The 19,002-nt window shown below is 40.8% G+C and overlaps 1 protein-coding gene across 1 annotated transcript; it reads right to left on the bottom strand.

The window, feature by feature from the left end:
* Positions 1 to 3,770: 3,770 nt before the first annotated feature.
* On the bottom strand, positions 3,771 to 4,352 carry OOSP3 (oocyte secreted protein family member 3; the record flags this gene model as incomplete). Its single annotated transcript, XM_080704835.1, has 1 exon — positions 3,771 to 4,352. One exon carries the CDS (start codon positions 4,350 to 4,352, stop codon positions 3,771 to 3,773), a length of 582 nt encoding a protein of 193 aa, XP_080560961.1.
* Positions 4,353 to 19,002: the final 14,650 nt, after the last annotated feature.

The following is a 19,002-nucleotide window of genomic DNA, read 5'->3' as shown; positions in this document are numbered from 1 at the left end:
CCCCTCTCCATTATTTTCCTTTTTACTTTTTCTTTTCCTTTTTTACAGGGTCCTTCCGGGTGGAAAGAGGTTCGCCTAGGGGTGCCCCACCAACGCCAACCCACCCGCCCAGGGTCGGGGCCAGGGGTCTGGACCACAGGGTCCTTCTGGGTGGGGAGGGGGGTCGCCTAGGGGTGCCCCGCCAGCACCTGCCCACCCGCCCAGGGTTGGGGCCAGGGGCCCCGGACCACAGGGTCCTTCCAGGTGGAGAGGGGGATCGCCTAACGGTGCCCCGCCAGTGCCTGCCCACCCGCCCAGGGTCAGGCCAGAGGCCCAGACCACAGGGTTCTTCCGAGTGGGGAGGGGGTCGCCTAGGGATGCCCTGGTCAGCGCCTCAATAATATCTATTTTGAATGGTAGTTGTGAGAGTTTAATTAGATAATATTTGCAAAGCACTTAACAGTTCTCAGTAAGCAGGGTATTGGGTGGTAACATGTGACAGTCTACTTGCACATGGCAGATACTCCTAATTGATGAGGGTACCATTTCCTGCTGAGCCCAGATATGAATTGAGGTAATACTTATGTGGTAGAAATTTTGCTATAAGACAATATCAGAGTCATATTGCATCCGATATAACAAGAATTCCAGAGGCGGTAAATTGCTCTAGTTGCAGTAATCAGAGAAGAAGGGCTTCATTAGGAGGGAGAACATGAGTCTCTGAGATTTGGTAGGGCTTATTTATCTTCCACATGTAGACCACATTCTTAAAGCTTGCCTTCAATGCAAACATAGGACTTTTCTTTCACCTCCTTTGATCTTGGTTTGCAACTAGCTTGTCATACAGAAGTTGCTAGCCCATATCTATTTTGAGTTAACACAACAGAACTTTGCAGCAATATAATAAGCACCAATTTGGGTATGGGCTTAAGAATCCTATTTAGATCAGTTAAAGATATCCACTTGCTTTCTAAAGGAGTGACAGTAAATATAATTTTTCATGTATTGCAACCCAGCAATTGGTATTATTTGCCTGGAGTGCCAAGTTGATATGGATTCTGCATTTAGGAGTTTCTGAGATCAGCAGGAGTTTGGTATTGATCTATGAATGGTGTTTGACATGAGCAAGAAATAGACTGGAAGCACATGAACTATTTATTTATCTGTAAGAGACATCAAAGACTATTTCCGTTATTTTTTCAATAAAGAAACTGAGATGCAGAGAAATTGCCTTTTAACTGAAAATATTCCTAGAGACAAAATTAGATTAGAATACCAAAGCAATGGTTCCAGTGATCTGAGTCAAGTCTTATTTCTTCAGTACAATTTATTTCACAAGCATCACCAGCAGACCCTGGTGATACTTGACCAGCCACGAATCATCAGTAGGTCCTGGAGCAGATACTATATTTTTAATTTTTATTATCTTACATTATTTGTATTTTCTTTTAGTTTAGATGAAACGAGTCTGATCCCATGGTGTTGATGACACTGAAGAGTGAGGCATGCCTCGTCCTGTGTCCCTGAGAGGACATGGGCCTGAGCCCCATTCTGAACACAAAGGGCATGTGCTATGAGCAAAAAACAAATCCTTACACACACACACACACACACACACACACACACACACACACACACATATATATTTGGTGGTGGTACTGGGGTTCCTGGAAGGCCTTCTACCTCCTGGCTAGACTCCCAGACCTATTTTATTTTTGGAAACAGGGTCTCTTAAGCCAGCACAGCTGGCTTTGAACCTGCTTGATCCTCCTGTCTCCACCTCCCAAGCATGGGGATTACAAGTGTGCGCCACCACGCCCAGCTACATAATTCACTTTTAATAAAGTTTACCCATTTGAAGTATATAGCTTGATAAGTTTAACATATATATATATATATATATATATATATATATATATATATATATGTAACCACCTTTATAATGGAGACATAGAACATTTTAATTACTCCAAAAGTATTCCCACTCCTCTTTTATACTTGATTCCCTTCCCTTAACCCCATTTTCCAGGCAACCCCTGAACTACTTCCTCACTATATTTTGTCCTTTATATAATTCCTACAAATGGAATCATACAGTATGTAATCCTTTATATTTGACTCTCTTCATATGGCCCAAAGCTCTTGAAATTCACATATTTATTTCATGTTAATTTCTACTTATAATTTAGAGGTATAGGGATCAAACCCAAGACCTTGGATATTGTTAAGAAAATGATCTCCCACTTATTTTCACCCAAGCTCAGTTTCATTCAATTTAAACTAGTGCATACTATTTCGCAGAAGTATAACTACTGAGTAGTATTTCAATGTATATTCTATAACTTGTTTACTTACTAAATTGTTGATGAAGATATGGGTTATTTTCAGTTTAGGGTTAGTGTGATTACTGCTGATATAAACAAAGGTAGTCACTAAGCCCTTGGAATGTCCTGCTTGATAAGAGTGCCTATCTGGTGACTTTTAGCCACTCTGGACAGCAATGAGGTTCATGGTGGGGATGTGGGAGCATGTGTGGTATCATATCAGTTTCTGAAGGAACTGGAAAATAAGGTCAGCCATATGGTTGGCTTAATATGTCTATGTAGCAAAGCCATAATAAAATCTTGCACATCAAGGCTTAGGTGTGATTCCCTAGTTGGCAACTTTCATCTGCACATGTTTTCATGACAACACTGGGAAAGGTCTATAGGAAGTACCTGCAGCAGAAAACTCTTAGACTCTCTACCAAAGCCTCTTTCCTTGGTAAATTTTAATCTGTAATCCATTCACTGTAATAAACTATGAGTCTAACACCTTTCAGTGGGTTCTGTGAGTCCATCTAGTGAATTATTGAGTCTTAGGGTAATCTTGGGGACCTTGAACTTCCAGTTAGTGTCAGATATGAGCATGGTCTTGAGGACCATTTTTTAACCTCTCAAGCATTCATATATTTGATAAATTAAGAAGAGAAAATTTTTACTTTTTTAGAGGATTTTTATTTCCACTTGGAAGTAAAACAATCAACTATTCATATCTTTGGTAAACTAAGAAAATAAAAATGTTAAAGTCTAGGCTTTGTATTTTTTACATATTTTCATTTCAGACAAGTTTTTTCTTCTGGTGGATTTTTATTTTCATTTGAAATCAAGCATAATAACTACCATTAGCTTTTTTAAAAATTTAGACCTGTTAGTGTTATTTTCTTTTAGTTTTCTCTTATGTAATAATAGCTTTATTTCATTGTTCTTAAAACATTTTTCACTGAATATGGAATTCTAGGTTGAATGCATTATTTTTTTTCTTTCAGCACTTAAGAATGTTTTTTACACCTTTCTGTTCTCCATAATTTCTGATGAGAAACATGAAATGATTGTTTCCTTGTATGTAATTTATAATTTTCCCTTGCTTTCTTTTATTTTATTATTTATATCCAGCTTCCAAAAGTTGATGATGCTCCAAAGCAAAATCTTTGTGCCTGTCATGTTTAGTACTTCTTTTTTTAAATTTTTTTAAAGTCATAGAAAATTTTATTTGTAAAGTCAACTCCAAATAAAAATCATATAATCTTATCACAAGAGAACATGGAAAGATACCATGACTGCTTTGTCTAAAAGGAATATGCTTTAAAAACATTCCCAGCACTGGGCACTACCCCAACCCCAACTTCTAAGGCTCTTTCTTCTCAAGAGGTGACACCAAATCTAAAGTTCTAAAATCCATGGTAATTGGCTTAAGTGTTAAATTACAAGAAAGCCATTCCAACAGAGTTACCAAGACTGCCAGAGAATAGTCTAGAAGATAGCCAGGTTTGCACTTTTATGGATTAATGAATGAAGCATATTGAGGAATAAAAGTGATGACTGTACCGAGGAGTCTTGGAGATATGGAGTCCAAGGCAATCCAAATGGGAAAGTATTAGTTAAGCTCCAGAGAGGATGAGAATGAGCAGAGGTAGGACCACTTCTGAACTTTGCACTGTTGTTGGTGGTAGTGCTAAGAGGGATATCCCCAGATAATGAGTGTGATACAATGAACATCAAAGGAATTTCCCCAGTGACTCCTTTGTGCATTCTGCTGTAGCGGAGGGATGAATAAAATATTGATCCATATGAGAAAACCTCTTTCTGAATCTCATAGTCAGTGACCGGGTAACTAAACACGTATCCCTTCTCAGTTATGTTGGTTACTGGACAGCCAACTCCCAGCGTCACTTCATCAGAATGCAAAAAGCTATCTTGACCAAATAAAGTTGGTTCATTTACAGCCCCAAATGTAGAGAGAGTGCATCCTATTGACACTGGCGCTTGCTCAGAAAGAGCCAAAATCACACAGAGAAGGAAGGAGGAGGATTGCAACACCAGGAAACCCTTCATGATGTCAGCTGCCAACCAATGGCCCCTGAAAACAGAGGAAATCAGAACTTTAAAAAAATTTTATTGGTGCATTATAGTCATACATTTTAATGGAGTGCAGGATGGTGGAGGCATACCATGCTTAGTATTTCTAAATTATACAAACTTTGTAAATTCATATGCTTCATCAAATTTGTAAATATTTGCCCATCATTTTTTAAATTTCTTCTTGCTAACTTCTTTTTATTCTCTTCTTGTGAATATTCTAGTTCATGTAAACTAGAATTTGTTTCTAATAAAATATACCAGGTTCTTGTGATTCTGCTCATTTTACATCTTTTTTCTCTGATTAACTTTGAATAACATCTACTCATCTGCCTTCAGATTCACTTGTCCTTTTCTTTATAATTGCTCCATTGTTCTTGTGGTAGAAGAAAAATATTTATTTTTCTTATTCAATTATCACAAGTTCTTAGCTGGAACAGATTCCCGCAAAAAAAAAAAAAAAAAAGAGACAGATAAATAACAGAAATGCAAAAAGAAGTTTATTAACATGTATATGTTACACACACTGGGAGATACTCAAAGAGTAATTCTCAAAAAAGTAGTGATGAAGTCCAGCTTATTTAGCAACTACAAGAACAATAAATTTTATGTACATGACAATGAAAAAAAAAGAGAAAAAAGGACTTTGAGTCTCTAGGGGAAAATTGTGGGAACAAGTAAATGGTAGAGAAGGCTAATTAGTAAAGCTTGTTATGTAGATTTTTGTCATGCTATATCTAGGCCAATAAGGGCCTAAAAGTTGTCTTCAGTTCTTAATCTTTGTTCTTCCTAGCAGGAAGAGAGGTAGAATTAATTTTTGTCTTTGTAAAATTATGTTCTGCTTTTAACTAGAGGGAGGACATAGAACTTCTCTTTTTATTCTTTATTGACTTCAACTCAACAATTCCTATGCTAAAGAGGCATATTTTGGGGAAACATATCGTTTTTCCACATGTTTGAGTCCATCTGATAATTTTTTATTTTAAATATTTTTCAGTTTTTTAATTTATATTTTATTCTTTTTTACTTATTTATTTTCTCTGCTCAAATTCCAGTCACTTCACTCATTCTGAACATGTTTTCAAAACTTTATTGTAGAGTCATAGTAGTGGCTTTAAAACCTATGCCTACTTGGCCTGATATTTGGACTATTTTATAATTAATTGTAATTTATTTTCATTTTTTCCTGGTTCTTCACTTGTCAGGTAATAATGACATTTCCAGAGCACAACTTTGTTGTTGTTGTTGATTTTTTTGCTTTTCTTTGATAACTAATATTTTGTTTTAGCAAGCAATATTTTTGGTCTATAATGTTGATCACTCCAAACTCAGAAACTTTAAAAGGAAAAAGGAGGACACGGGTTTCGATACCTCGAAATCGGTGTTCCCAGGAACTCAGGGAAAGTGAAGTTAGCACCACAGGACTGATAAAAGATAAAAAACAGAGTGTACAAGCAGAGTGGACCCCATCTGTGAAACAAGTCTGATAGCTCCTTAATATGCATCTTGAGCCTATTAACACCATGTCATTGTATAGTCAAGTCCTTTGGTTTGTTCCAGATGCCTGTGGTCAAAGGGTGGATGTGACCAAAGCTTAGATTTCAGGCAGCAGTTGGAAAACTACCTAAGTCCTGCTTCCAGAGTGGTCTCCAGACTCCATTTTGTGAGGCTCTTTCAGTAGCTTTCACTATAATTTTCCTTTTAGTTTGATAGTGCTCAAATCAAAACTTCAATTTTTTATTTTTGTGGTGCTGGGGTTCCTGGAAGCCCTACTACCTCCGGGATACACTCCCAGACCTATTTTTTATACTTTTTAATTTTTGGAAACAGGGTCTCTTAAGCCAGCATGGCTGGCTTCAAACCTGCGCGATCCTCTTGTCTCCACCTCCCAAGCGTGGGGATTACAAGGGTGCACCACCACGCCCGGCCAAATCTTCAGTTTTTTTATATAATATCTCCAAATTCGGTTCCTATCACTTGTCTTTAGCTGAGATATTTTGAGCCTGCCTTGCACGTGTGTGGCTTAAGAGAAGGAAGGCAGGTAGAATTTGGAGACCCCCTTTCTGACCCTTTTCTTATAGGCTTCCTCCCTCTCTCCAAAGACTATGGTTTCCTCAGATTTGGTCTTTGGGATGCCCCAAATTAAAAAAAAAAAAAAATTGTACTTTAAAACCACTAGTGTCCCTGTTGTCTCTTAATCAGCAATGACTGTCCCTGCCCCAGGCTAAAAGGACAGAAATGGAAACTCATTCTATGCAACTCCCTTCCTGTGAGCATGAAGTACCCATAAGATTTTTTTTATCAGCCGGGTCTGAAGGCACACACTTTTAATATTTAGGAGGCTGAGGAAAGAGGGTCCAGAGATTGAATTGAGGGATACCCTGTCTCAAAATAAAATAATAAACGGTTGAGAGTGTAGTTCAGTAGTAGAGCACTTATGGAGTATGAGGGAGTACCTGGATTCAATACGCAGTGCTGGAAAGGGGTGGGGAATCGTGTATGCATTGCTTCTCTTTCTTTTGGTGATTTCAGCTAGAATTTTACATTGTGTCCAGGATGTAGAGCTATTATCTGCAGGAGGATAAACTGTCTCACTACTGTCTCACATTTTATTTCTGACCAGCTTTTAACTAGTAGGTTGGGATTTTGCCTGTGTGGGTGGCATTCTGTGACTGCCATCAGAAATCTCAGTTTCACAGATATTACTTAAAACTAAGTGACAATGAGAGTTCCCATTTAAATTCTTATTTTGTACAAATTGATGCAAATTACATGCCACATATAAGATAATGGTATATGGGCCATGACTTTCATTTAGAATGTAGCTAAAATTAATTTATAGCTTTTGAAATGAAATAAATCAAGCATGAAGAACAATTCCATTTGGTGTTATCTAATTTTGGAGAGACTAATGTTTACATATAAGCAGTACCTAAAAATTCTTTCATTTCACAAGATTCTAAGAGTATAATACTATCATTAGTTACATCAGGACCTTAGGCCTATCTTGCCCTATTTATTTTGACAAGATCAGGTATAGACACTAAAAGATGATTATCTGTGGCAATTATTATCTAAGCTGTTTTGAAAGAAATTCTACTGGTAAAGAAAATTAGTTAATACAGACACGGGCTATGAAACTTAGCTGTATTTTTCATCATTTATAAATAAATCTCATAAATTTAACCTTGGCCTAAGGTACTCGAGATAGAATTCTGTCTGTCAGTCCTCTCACCTGTGACAGAGCATAGACGTTGGGGTTAGGGTGAAAATAGATAAGGCATGAGAAGGAGTTGGCAGAGTGCTGAGCATGTGGTATTGGCATTACAAATGTCTGTCGTGATGGCTTCGTCATGTGTCAGCATTTACCTGGGTTAATATAAACGCCCTAGAATTCCCTTCCCTGCACTATTCCAGTTGGGCAGGCCACAAAAGAGATTTTAGTGAACTATTTCAAGGGCAGTGGGAGGCAGCATCATTGTGTAGGTCCCTCACATGGCAATCCATTTTCTAGTCTACTTCATTGGCATGGGGCAGCAGAGGGGCCTGAACTGCTCACTTTCTCTGAAAGAAGACTTCTCCAGCTCTGGTCTACCAGTCCATGTGTGTATTTAGTTCCATATGCAAGGGTTCCCACCCTGCAAGACAATGACATCACTAAGGCCTGAGGAATTGAGAACTAACCTGGCGGGCAGCAATCTCTGTGGGATCCAGCTCCTATTGGGGGTTCTAGGCTTTCCTAGTCTCCCTGCTCTACATCTCTCTCCCCTTCCTACCAGCCTGCTCTGTTGGCTTCCAGAGACTATTGAACCAGCTCCCACAATTGCACCAAGTCCAATTCCTATGACAGCCGGGCGTGGTGGCACATGCTTGTAACCCCAGCATTTGGGAGGCTGAGACAGGAGGATCGTGGTTTGCGGACAGCCTCAGCTACTTAGTGAGGCCCTCTGCAACTCAGTGAGACTCTGTTTCAAAAATAAAAATAAAAGCATAAAAAATAGGGCGGGGAGTGTAGCTTGGAGGTTGAATGCCTCTGGGTTCCATCCCAGACCCGCAAAAAAAAAAAAAAAAAATTCCTATGACAAATGGCCTCTCTTTGAACATGCACATATGCATATATGCACAACTCATTCACATGTGTACACACGTGCAGATACATAAACATACATGTGTGCACACACATACATGTACATGAATACACACACAGTATCTGTTTCCCTGATTGAATGCTAACTGATCCAAATAATACTTGAGAGTAATTCAATGTGCATTGCTCAAATTAAGTTTAAAAAAACCCTCCTTTAATAGCTTGAGAGCACACATGACTGTTAATATGGTGCTTTGGCACTTTTAAAAGTACCATGGTATACTGGTGAAGGCATTTGTAGAGCACTAGCACTTTTAGTACTGGTAACAATGAGAAAATAAACAGCTTCTTGAATACTTACTATACTGTGTTAGATGCTTTAAAAATATTTCATAAGATCCACGTGAAGTAGACTTTTCCATCATCATTTGATGGATGGGGACTTCAAGTCAATAGAGAAGGGATTTCCTGAGATCACACAACACTTGACGGAGCCTGTTCTCACACTGGAGAGCTGCCTCCAGAGCCTGTACTCTTAGCCTCCGATTTACACTGCTTTCTGATGCCAGCAGTGGCTGTGAAATTATACAATGAATGGAAACAAATGAACTTCACTTAAGAGGAAATGGGTGATTGCTTATTTTTAAAAGATGCAGGCATGGGTGGGCCGAAGTTTCTCCAGATTAACATTGACTGAGCGTGTTGATGACTTTCAACCTTCTCACTCGAAAGGACAGGTTTTTCTCCCCCCCCCAGCAATATTTGGCTCTGTTTTCTTTTCTTTTTTTTGTCTCCTCTCTTCCATTAATTCTTTACTATTTCCACTGTCAGTCTCCACCTTCAGCTTTCTTCTTTTTTGATCTTTTTCTTGCCAGCACTCCAGGTTGGAAATATTTTAGGAACAGCTTGTTACATGATATTTCACTAAAAATAATTACAAGTCAAGTTATTGGCAAAGAAGTTAGCCCTTGGAGGAACACCAATTGTTCAGATGCTGGAGAGTGATGTGGTAAGATCTGGCCTGGTTTTTCAAACAGGATAAATTTTTGTGACCGTAGGGGATACAGGTGACCAGAAGGATGGAGATGAATGATCCTCTGACTCCTACTTGGGCTCTGCTGATGTGAAAGTGTAAGACTTTGCTGGATAAACAGGTTGGTGGAGTTTAAACCCAGTTATGGGTTTGTGAAAGCAATACACCCCCTTTGCAAGTTCACTCTGCTCTACAGGACCTTTGAAAGCTTGAGTTCCTCTGGGCTCCATTCTCTGCCATGGTTACTCTACCATCTTTCCTTGTGCAAACCCATTTATACCCATTCTGCTCCTTTACACAGTCTAGCAGCTAGTGCTTAAGAGCATGAAGTCTAGAGTCAGACTGCCTGGGTTTGAATCCTTCCTGGGAGGCTTTCATACTATACTGCATTCCTTAACAGGAGATGCTAGTAATTTCAGGCTTCAATTTTCTTATAGATAAAATGAGTTTAACACTCTATTTGTCTCTGAGGCTTGTTATATATAAGATTATATAATTCAGTATGAATAAGTCCTTAGATAGTGACTGGTAAAAAGTGTGTTTATTTTAAAAACTTGCAAAAATATTTATTTCTGACATTTCTTCTGGATTCCAGACTCAAACAATTGTCAACCTCTTATCTCCACTGGGATGTGACACAAACAGCATTTCCAGGACTGAATTCAGTTCTTTCAGCTAAAACCTCCTCTGCTTTCAATGCTGCTGCTCCTGCTGTGGGATCCCTCTCCCCACCCATCCAGTCTGAGAACATGGAAGTCATTTTTGCCTCACTGTAGCATTGCATTCTCGATTCTGGCTCACTAATATCTTTCAACTTCGCTACCACTGATGGGAAAAGTCACTTTCTTTCTGGACTATAACAATAAACGCCTGAAAAGGCTTTCTTATACACCTTTTATACACCTCTCCAGTTGATTCCCAAACTGTGGAAAATGGGATCTTTCACATACATACATACATACATATGTACATTATGTATGTATTTTAGCCTGGGACTGAAGAAATGGTGTTGTGACAGCAGAGTAACCAAGCATTAACTAGAATTTATGGCCCAAAAGGGGACTGCCCATGTGGCTTCAGTGTAGAGCCATCTGTCTGTACCTGAGAACTCTCCATTTGAGGAACTGACCAATCCTGAATGAAAGAAATTTTTATAAAATGCATCTGTACCAAACATCTATAGACTTTGTTGTCTTTCAGTAAGTAATAAGTATAATAATTATTTGTGCAGTATTTTCATTGTATTAGGTATTCCATCTAGATGTGATTTCAAGTCTACATGAGGATGTACAAAGATTGAATACAAATACTGCCTCATTTTATACCAGGGAATTGAGCAACCTTGGATTTTTATTTCTGATAGAGGCCTTAGAGTCTACCCTAGGGATACTGGGATGGCTAGAGTTTCTTTTAGCCAGGAGCACAAAGTCCCTTCTGCATGCAGAAAATGTATTTGGCTGAAATATGACTTCTTTATTTGGGGCATGACTTGCCATTGGGCAAAAAAGAGGATATTTTTACTTTATGGAAGTAGAAGGTCCACCCGTGGGTGTGTGAAGTGGGAGTCTCCCATCTTTCCACCTCAATCTGACAAAGTAGGGGATATCTGTTTTAGAGGTAACAATGCTATTCCTGGAGAAGAAGCAACCTCATAATGATCATGATAACTTCAGAATTTAATAATGATTCCAATGTCTGCCTATGCGTTCTATCACTTGTAGTTGCCTATACTAGACACACAAGGACACAAAGCAATGAAAAGTAGCCAGCGCTGCATACTGTACAAAGGTGAACACATCCACAATGAGCTTAATGAGCTCTGGAAGGCCTCTGGAAAACTGGCAGAGTCAGTCTAGTCCATGTTTTTATTTAGCAGCTTTCCTGGGCCACACACTTTGTGAGCGGCTGGGGAAATGATGTGGCCTCTGAACCCAAATAGCTCACAGTGCAATGTGAGGGATTGATGGGAGAATGAATAATTACAACACAGCAGGGTAAATGAGGTGCTGGTGGCCACAATGCATGTATGAAAGCAGACCCCTCATCAGGTGGGCTTGTGGGGAATTGGGAAGGTTTGTGACCCAGAGCAACACCTCTGACTATGAGTCTTATTTACCAGCACCTGGAAAAGTTGTTGTCATAGTTGGTCCGTCCTCTGTTTTCAAAGCACACTCTCAGCCCCAGTAAGCATCCTGTATTGAACTTGCCAATGTGTTTGCCATAGGCCATTTGATCTATCTTCCTAAGTCATATGTACTCAGGTCAATTTGGAAATTAGTCTTCAATAAAAGTTAATGGTCTGCTAAAGTGTCTCAAAAGGCGAATGATGTCAGGGTTGTTATGCGTTGGAATGGAAATAAATTATGGTGCATAATGTGCAAATTCATATCCTATGTACCCAGATGACTGCAAGTTAAGAATATTCATTTGTAGGGCTCTTCCTTGATCTCTGTTATACCCTCCAGCTGGGTTGGAGGTTATGTGGATGCATATGTTTGATGGGTCTCTACAGGTTACACTGCTATGAAATCAACAGAATAACTTACATTAGAAAATTCTGAGGCTGAGACGGGATGATGACAGATTTGTGAAAAACCTCAGCACCATGGTGAGGCTCTTCACAACTTACTGAGACCCCGTCACCAAATAAAAAATAGGCCTGGGTGTAGCTCAGAGGTAGACTGCCCCTGAGTTTCATCCCTAATGCCACACATACACACACACACACACACACACACACACACACACACACACAGCTCTTACCCTAATATCTTCAAAGAGTAAAATATTCAAATATTCAATATTATTTTTCTTTTATTAAAATTTTCCTTTAATCCTCGGAAGGCAATTATTGTTACCCTGTATTAGTCAGAATTTTTACAGCTATAATACAAAGACCTGACCACTTAACTTAGAGGAAGAAAGATTTATTTGCTCACAGATTTTCCTTGGAGATATGAGGCCAGGGACCTCAATCTCAGGGAGCAGAAAGAGAATGAGCACAAGGCTCAGCTCTCATGTTATGAAAGCTGGAAGCAGAGAGAGAGAGCAGGATGAGGTGGAAGCATGCATAATCACCACCACCACCACCACCCCAGGCCGTAGCTCCAAGGATCCACCTCCTGTAACCACATCCTACCAGCCCAGGCTACAGCCCAGACAAATCCATTATAGTAGATTTATCCACTGCTGAGATTACAATTTTTATGACTTGACTATATCAACCATGAATATTAATAAATGAGCTCTTCAGGGGATATTTTATATCTAACTGTAACACCCTGTGTATCTTTTTTTTTTTTTTTTCTTTCAGGTCTGGGGATGGAATCCAGGGGCATTTGACCTCCAAGCTATACCCTGTGCCCCATTTTTTTTCTTTATTTTGAAACCAGGTCTCACTGCATTGCAGAGGGCCTCACTAAGTAGCTGAGGCTGTCCACGAACCGCGATCCTCTGGTCTCAGCCTCCTGAATGCTGGGATTACAAGTGTGCGCCACTACCCCCGGCTCCCTGTGTATCCTTCTGTACATTTTTTTAATTTTAATTTTAATTTTATTTTTTTGGTGGTACTGGGGTTCCTGGAAACCCTTCTACCTTCGGGCTACACTCCCAGACCTATTTTTTTTAATATTTTTATTTGGAAACAGGGTCTCTTAAGCCAGCACGGATGGCTTCGAACCTGCACAATCCTCCTGTCTCCACCTCCCAAGCGCAGGGATTACAAGCGTGCGCCACCACGCCCGGCTTGATGTACATTTCTAATGTTCTTGGTCTTTAGCTATTAGAAAAAACACAGCAGTGAATATACTTGGACATGTACGTTTGCCTATGTGTGAGGATATCTTTTGGATACATTGCTAAAAATAAAAATTTCAAATGAAATGCTATGTTAGTCTTAAATTTAGCTGTAAATAGCCTTATTGCCCTCCAAAAACATGGTACCAATTTATATTCCCCTCAACAAGATGGAAAGGTCTGTTTCTTCTTAAATTCTCTGAGTATGTTTGATCAGCCTCCAAGAGGCCTTGCAGTGATGAAAACAGGCGTTTTGTCTGGAAAGTTGGGTGCGAGTTGGATTCAGGAGACTGTTTGACCTGCAAAAACCACCTGATCAGCCCTGAGAAGTTGCATGTCAACATTTTCACACCCAAACTCTACCTCTTTGGATGTTGCAAACCTAAGAATGCCTCTTTATATCCTTGTAGTATCAGACTGTATTTTGACTTTTTAAAAAATTTTCTTCACTTTGTAATGACTGCTGGACTCCTTGTGCTTGTGCCTCCTAGAATGCTCTGTCTTGACCCCCCCATCCCAGTCATTGTTTATTTAAAGGTTACCTCCAGTCTCTGCACTGTGGCTCTCTGTATTTCTACTTGCCTTTCCTAGGGGATACTGAATGGGTGACCTTATCACCGCAGGAGGCAAACATGCATGGTATTGATCTGCCAAGCTCAATATCCTTTTGCTTAATTGTTAGACGGATTTATGTTGCTCCTCTGGGAAGCAATGATCCAGGGAGAAATTAGGACTCTGGGATGACTCTGCCCTGTGTGCACCTACCTAAAGCCAGGGAGCATGTTCTACTTTATTCTTTTTTTCCCCTCTTCAAGTCATTTTGTTATTTAAATCTTGTTTGCTTCTGAACTTCAAAGGTCCTGGGGTTCCTAGACCTATGGTGCCACCATCTCTTCCTTAATGATCTTCAGAGTGGCAAAAAAAGCTACACAGTTGAGGCTTTCTGAACTGGGCTTATACATGCTTTTACAAAGCTTGAAATTGTCCAGCTGGAGCCTGTGTGTTGAGAGTTTTTGAAGAGAAGTCTTCTTTCCAGAGGTTTTTGGGAAGGCACACCGAATTATAGCTGTTAAGGTTACATGTGAATTTGACTGAATTCCAGGAATGACTGTTGTGAACCAAAGGTTTGTCTTCACTAGAGTTCCTCATCCTGCCTAGCAAGGCATGTTCTGAAATGGTTGCAAGCAAATGTACACTACTGAGGTGGTGTAGTCAGGGAGGGGGTACAGAGAATCAGGACCTGGATGATTCGCAACTGGTTGTTTTTCTCTCAACTCTGCCACTTTCTAGTTGCGTAATTTTGGATGCACTACATAATCTATGAGGGTCTAGATCTACTTTTAAAAAATAATAGAGTCTGCTTATTATTAGGTGGAAAAAGTGAGCTGTTAGTTATTTTGAGCAGGAAAAGCTTATTAGTTCTCCATTGGCAATGTGTGCCTTACTCACATCATGTTATTTACCATAACTAACATCTTAAATAAGCACTACTGTCCTCTCTATTTTGCAGATAGGCAAAGAGGTGTTTGGAAAGGTTAGGAACTGGACTGCTAAACATCCTATCATGCACAGACTAGCATCCTACAGCTAATAACCATTTCTGCCTGAAGTCACCCAGAGACCCCACCATCTTCCTCAGCTCCTTTGCCTTGTTGGATTCTCTCTGGTTCTATTTGACAACAGCAGCCCTTAGAAGTATTGCTACCTTCTTATAAACCCTCCTTTTTTGTTAAAGGCAAGAAAGTTGTTTTAATGTCATTTGCAACCCATGCAGAAAAAATATTTCCCAGCAGGTGTTTGTGAGCATTAAGCAAGGTTCACTGTTTCCCTTCTATACATTGCTTTAACAGCTATGCCAACAAACTGCTTAGCCACCAATTTTCATCTCCCTCTCCGCCTGCATTAAATTAGAGAGAAAAGTAAAGATAATTAAAAGCCCTTTCCCTTGATTTTTTTTTTATTGGGCATGATGTTGGCCAGGCATGGTGGCACACACCTGCGATTCCAGGACTTGAGAGGCTGAGACAGGTGGATCACAGGTTCAAGGCCAGCCTTGGCAATATAGCAAGATTTTCAGCAACCCAGTGAGACCCCTTTCCAAAAAAAAAAAAAAAAAAAAAAAAAGCACTGGGAGGGGTATCTTGGAGGTAGAATGCCCCTGAGATCAATTCCCATTATCAAAAAAATAAAAAATACAAAAGCATGATGCATTTTGGGGGAAGGAGGATAAGCTGAACCTCTGGTGTAACCATTCTGCAAGTCTGAAGGTGTTCTTATCCAAGCTTTTCAGACAGGTTTAACCCACAGCCTGGGAGGAAGGCGAAGGGTGAGATCTTGAAGATTTTTGTCTTATCTAAAGTTGTGAAGACTCCTAGCTGAGCAGCACTAAAGTGTCCCCTAAGCCATTCTGGAGACTGCAGCCCACCACTTTCCAGATCCACACACTCTGCTCCACAAGGCTTCCTTGTGCGAATGTGTCTCCACAGAATGAAGACACCCCATTTTTGTCATTTTGGCTCACACAGAATCTGCTATCCTGCCCTACAGGCAGCTCAGAGCCCTGTCCCTTCAGACACATTTTACTTTTTGGTGGTACTGGGAGTGGAACCCAGAGGCTTTCTACCTCTGGGCCATACTCCCAGACCTATTTTATACTTTATTTGGAAATAGGGTCTCACTAAGTTGCTGGGAGCCTCACTATGTAGCTGAGGCTGGCTTAGAACCTGTGCGATCCTCCTGTCTCAGCCTCCCAAGCGCTGGGATTACAAGCGTGCGCCACCATGCTGGCTTCAGACACATTTTAAATCATTATTTGTTATGGGGAAATCTCTTCAGATCTCTGAAATCACTCTTCCCTGTAGGTTTATGAATTAACTTCCAGAGCTACATCACTCTCAAATTGGAGTGTGCCCAGCCTCAATTTTGTGCAAGGAGGATACAAGACAGATAGTTATTTTGATCATCCTTTAGGAATATCTATTTTTAAATAAAATCCATGACAAATTTATTCGGCACCATCTCAAGGCAGAGGCAGTATCCTAGGTGAGAGTAGAGGGGCCTCCACTCCAGTCTTCCTTTGAAGAAACAGTCTTTGAAGTTTCTTCCCAGGTGAGAGTGGAGAAGCCCCCAAACCCAGGTGATTCCAGGTGTCCTGGTGACAGGAATCCATACGAAGGAGCCTGAGGCAGCTTGAGCACCCCCACCTGCAGCTGCTGCAGTCCAGGTCTGGCTGATATCCACACTGACCTTAGAATCCAACTAGCTGAGAAATGTTAATTAATAAGAGTTAATCATCACATGGTGTCTAGATTAAATTAATCAACACACTGTACATATAAATGCTTACACTTTTAATATGTCAATTGGAAATGACATAATAAAAGCACACGGAAAAGAAAATGCTTGCCTGTCCCACCTACTTGGTTCGGTCTGCCTCAGCTGTCCGGTGTCCTCATCCATCGGCGCGACTTCCCTTCTGAATTCCCGGGTACTTCTGGCCTGCTTTCACTGGGGACACTGATTTTGGAAGGCAGGGCCTATCTTGGGGCTATCTTGGGTGACAACCCAGGAGCACTTCAGAAGCCAACTGGTAATTGTCCTGGTGACTTTCTTTCAGCCTCACCTGTTGGCAGGTGCACAGGCTGAGGTCCTCCTTGGGTGGCTCACTAGACAGCCAGTTAGCTTTGGGAGGTGCATCCCCGCAGGACTCGCTGCTCTCTGGCTCCTCCACATGGCTTCTCATGCAGGGGCTGGGTGTGGGGGTCACAGGGACACGCTAGGGGGCATTATAGGGAGTAGGGGATATTGTCTTCAAACTGCACCAGAGAATGGCAGGCAGGCGGGCTTCTTTGCCATCCTTCTGCCCTGACTGCTCATCCTTTTTCTATAGCCAAGACTGAGAGGGCTTGAAGGCTCACAGGCTCTTCCCTTAGGGCGGGTGTGCAGGGCCCAGGGGAGGCCTGACCTTCGGGTGAGCAGCCTGAACATGAACCATGTAGTCTGACCCTGGTGTCATCTGGGATTGCAGAATGTGCTAAGTCACCATGCCATCATCAAACTTCCTTTGCTCCAGAGACATGCAGGTATCATTGAGATTGGAATCCATTTCATCATTGCCCACAAAATTGCGGGCTTTGTGAGGATGAAGAGCAGCTGCTGGGAATGGCTGGAGAATTCTTCTTACCCATGGGTGACCCAAGATTTCTTGTACACTGAGCCTTTTAACTGGGTCTGCAGTTAACAACCGACCCACGTGGCTTTGGGCTTTGTCTGACACATGTGATGGCAATTCATACCTCTGGTGGAAGATCTGCTTCTTCAGCTGCACAAAAGTTTTCCCCTTAAACAGGAAGCTCCCTGTGAGCATGTAGTAGAGAGCAACAAGGAGCTCCAGATGTCTACTGCAAGGGGCATCATACTCTTCCTGCCGGCAGAGCTCTGGGGCACTGTAGATGAAGATGCCGCAGGCCTTGCTTAGCTTCTGCCTACCTGTGAACCTGTCCCCCACCTTGATGTTTCCTGTTGATTACAACAAGATGTTGTCTGGCTTCAAGTACCTGTGCACGATGTCTTGGTTGTGGTGGTAGCACATGGCACACGTGTTTGCCAGAACATTCTGCAGGCTTCTGCCTCCTGCATGCCACTGTTCCTTGGGATATGTCCTGGAAGCTGTCACCTGCTCACAAGCTCCATCATCCCATAAGAATTTTTGATTGTCTCTCAAAGAGTTGGACCACATTTGGGGGCTACATGGACTTCATTATATCTAGCATGAATATAATTAAATGGAAGGTCCTTGCTAACTTATACAAGACATTCACTGTCACTTCTGTGCCAGTGAGGAGAGAGAGGGCCAATTAGACCTGGGTAAAGGTGCCCTGACCAGTGACGCCCCAGGATCTTATAGTGGTCCATGAAGATCTCCTCATAGCAAGAGGTGGCTGTGAGGCCTTAGTGCTTCACACTTGTTCTGACTATTCTCACTTGATCATAAGAAAACCAACTAAGGATTGTAGCTAAAAAATAAAATGAAAAAAAGAAAGGAAGAAAACACTAAACTAAAACCAAACAAATAAAAACAAAAATGAAATAAAGGATAAACTAAAAAAAGGAATAAAAAATAAAAACCAAACCAAAGAACCAAATGTGAAATCCCCAAACCACCAAACCAACAAACATGCTATTGCTGAGTCTGACAGGTGACCACCAAAAGCTCTTTGTACTTATGGACAAGAAACCAGCAGCAGCCAGGGCCTTACATAGCCAGTATTTGAGATTCCCTCACAATGGCTCCTTGTGAGGTCACAGCAAGAAATGACCAGGTCATTCTGGGTGTGGGAATAACTCCCTTTTTGCCTCCAGGACTTCTTCCACTTTACCAATCAGAATAAAAAAGGATTCCAGAAGCTTTTTGCTTCAGTGGGTTTTGGAGACTGGTACTTACCTCTAGAAATTAAAACATGTGGTATGCTTCAATGGCCTTTAATTTTGAACCTAAAAATATGTAATCAATTTTAATTTTAAACATCACAGCAGAACTCCACTCAAGGTATTCAACTCCTTTTCCATCCACTTGGAGTGATTGGTGTCAAAAAGGTGATAGCACTGTTGAAGGTTATGATCTTATGCATGCTTTATTCTAAGACCCCAGGTCATGTAATTAGCACCTGTAGAATGAGAAAAAGGAAGCTTTTAAATCATTGCTCTCTAAG

The sequence above is a fragment of the Muscardinus avellanarius genome, assembly GCF_963383645.1.
Source record: "Muscardinus avellanarius genome assembly, chromosome: 11".
Taxonomy (NCBI): domain Eukaryota; kingdom Metazoa; phylum Chordata; class Mammalia; order Rodentia; family Gliridae; genus Muscardinus; species Muscardinus avellanarius.
Note: the sequence above shows the minus strand (reverse complement) of the source record. Positions and strands in the feature narration are given on the sequence as shown.